Raw genomic sequence first — 1,945 nt, forward strand, 5'->3', positions numbered from 1 at the left:
ATATTTGGCCCCAATACCGAGTGAAGAGGTTCATTAACCCAGAGCTCGCAAAGATCAGCGCCTGCAGATTAGACGAGTGAGCCAGCACTGCCTGTAGCCTGGGCATGTTTTCAGGGTTATTTACAAGTGGAAGAAGCACCTTATGGGCTTCATTTTGTTCTTCCTTTCCGCCCCCGCCGTAGAAGGCCTGGCACAACAGCTCCAGCTGCTGCACTTCAGCTAGATCAGCCATTGTATCACTACCTATAAGCGCGAAGGATCAGGAACACGTAAATGGGTCACTGGCGCGACCTACCCATCGCAGTTGAAACTCCGGATGCTAAGGCGAAACACCAACGCCGCCCTACGCACAGCGGGGCTTCTTTCACACACCGGATGTCTAGTGCATTTCGCGGGCGCTCAGGGAAACAGGCACCCTCTTTCGATGTTCTAGGCAACTGCTTCTGCAGGTGCACCTACTGGTACTGTCACTGCTGATCCTGCAAGTGGTCGTAAGGCTCCCGGATCCGTGGCGGACAGTATGCAGCGTTCAGCCGTCGAGTGATGCTGCAACCCCACGACGAGATGCCTATCATTCAGCCCCCCACCATCAAACGAAGGTAGTTGTCCGTGTCGGAAAGTGAAGCAGCAAGAGGTGGTGGTAGGACTAGGAAGGATTGGAAGGCAAAGCCGAGGGAAGGTTTGGACGTGGATGCAGATGCGATATCTGGGGACGCCTGGCACAAAGGCGCAAAATTGGAGTTTCTGTGGGCAAAATCACAGATGAGGTAATCAAAAGAACAAATACTTGGAGAAGCCACGAAGGGAAAGAGGACCATCAACCAGCACTAGTGTGGCGCTAGTTTGCACAGACGGGGTTTCGCGCGGAGGAGTTCAAGTTCAGCTGGGAAGACCTTAATTCCACCACCGCCCCAGCCATGTGGCCATAAAATCATAATATGATTTGAGACAAAAAAAGCCGTCTTTACACAAATCACTCGGCCCTCAGCAGGGCTCTGCAAGACACGCTGCATGCATTGCGCAGGCTACATGAACAGGAAATCTGCCACCAGCGGGAAGCTGTGCGCATATTCTCGTAGTTATTCGAAGTTCACTTAGTGCACCATGTAAGAACTATCCAGTGTAGTACGATATTTTATACAGTCATGGCATTCCTCTACTGTTGCTAACTGCAGCGCCTCCTCGCCAGGCGAGCTAGGGGACAGCGCTACTGTAGTATGCTCTTCCCAAAGGTGGTACGTGAGCTCTGACTTGCCTGGGCGCTAGATACGGAGGGCCAAGTGAGTGTTTGTCGATTGTTTACAGTGTTCGTGCATGTAGCAAGGGGTGCTTGCGCGTGCTTGCATGTGGGGTTCACGAAGCAGGTACTGTGCGCTGTCCGCCTTTAATCAATGACTAAAGCGAGCTGCAATGTAAGCACGAGTTGAGGTAAGAGTGTCCCCAAAAGGCTCTGATATCCTTCCCCAGTCCTCAGGAATCCTGGGTTCAGCTCAGTGCCTGGGTTTAGTATGGGTATTGTAGCATGAGTTGGCGTGGAAGCCTTCCCGTGGTTTTGGCACGCTGCATGTAAGCGCTTGCAAACGCTCTACAAGTACGTTCAGAGGTAAAGTATGCAGCAAAAGAAGCTTCGCTGAGGCTTCCTTACGTGCACGCGTGGGGTTGGCTTGCACTACCAGCCGCAGCGCGGTGCGCTGCAACGCCATTGATGACTGGCTCCTCCCTGTAACGCTTGTTCTCTGGCCTTTATCCGACCAGAGACGAGCCCGAATGAAGGCAAAGACTTAAAGCAAGAGTTTCCCAAAAGTAGCTGACCTCCTTCCCCTGGCCCTAGGCATCCTGGGCGTTGAGCTCAGGGCCAGGGTGTCGCGGGGAGGACGCAGCCAGAAATGGGGTTGCAGCGCACCCCGCTGCGGCTGTCAGTGCAAGCGAGCCCCAGGCGTGCACG

The 1,945-nt window shown here is 53.7% G+C and overlaps 1 protein-coding gene across 1 annotated transcript in view; it reads right to left on the reverse strand.

The window, feature by feature from the left end:
- Positions 1–232, reverse strand: part of EMH_0013230 (exportin 7, putative) — a gene marked incomplete at both ends in the record, with an annotated part of 9,696 nt that extends 9,464 nt beyond the window's left edge. The window contains one exon of the mRNA XM_013499775.1: positions 140–232. Within this exon, the coding sequence (XP_013355229.1) occupies positions 140–232 (93 nt within the window). The remainder of the gene's footprint in view (positions 1–139) is intronic.
- Between the last annotated feature and the right edge of the window lie 1,713 nt (positions 233–1,945).

Source organism: Eimeria mitis, genomic scaffold, assembly GCF_000499745.2.
Source record: "Eimeria mitis Houghton genomic scaffold, Emh_scaff466, whole genome shotgun sequence".
NCBI lineage: Eukaryota > Apicomplexa > Conoidasida > Eucoccidiorida > Eimeriidae > Eimeria > Eimeria mitis.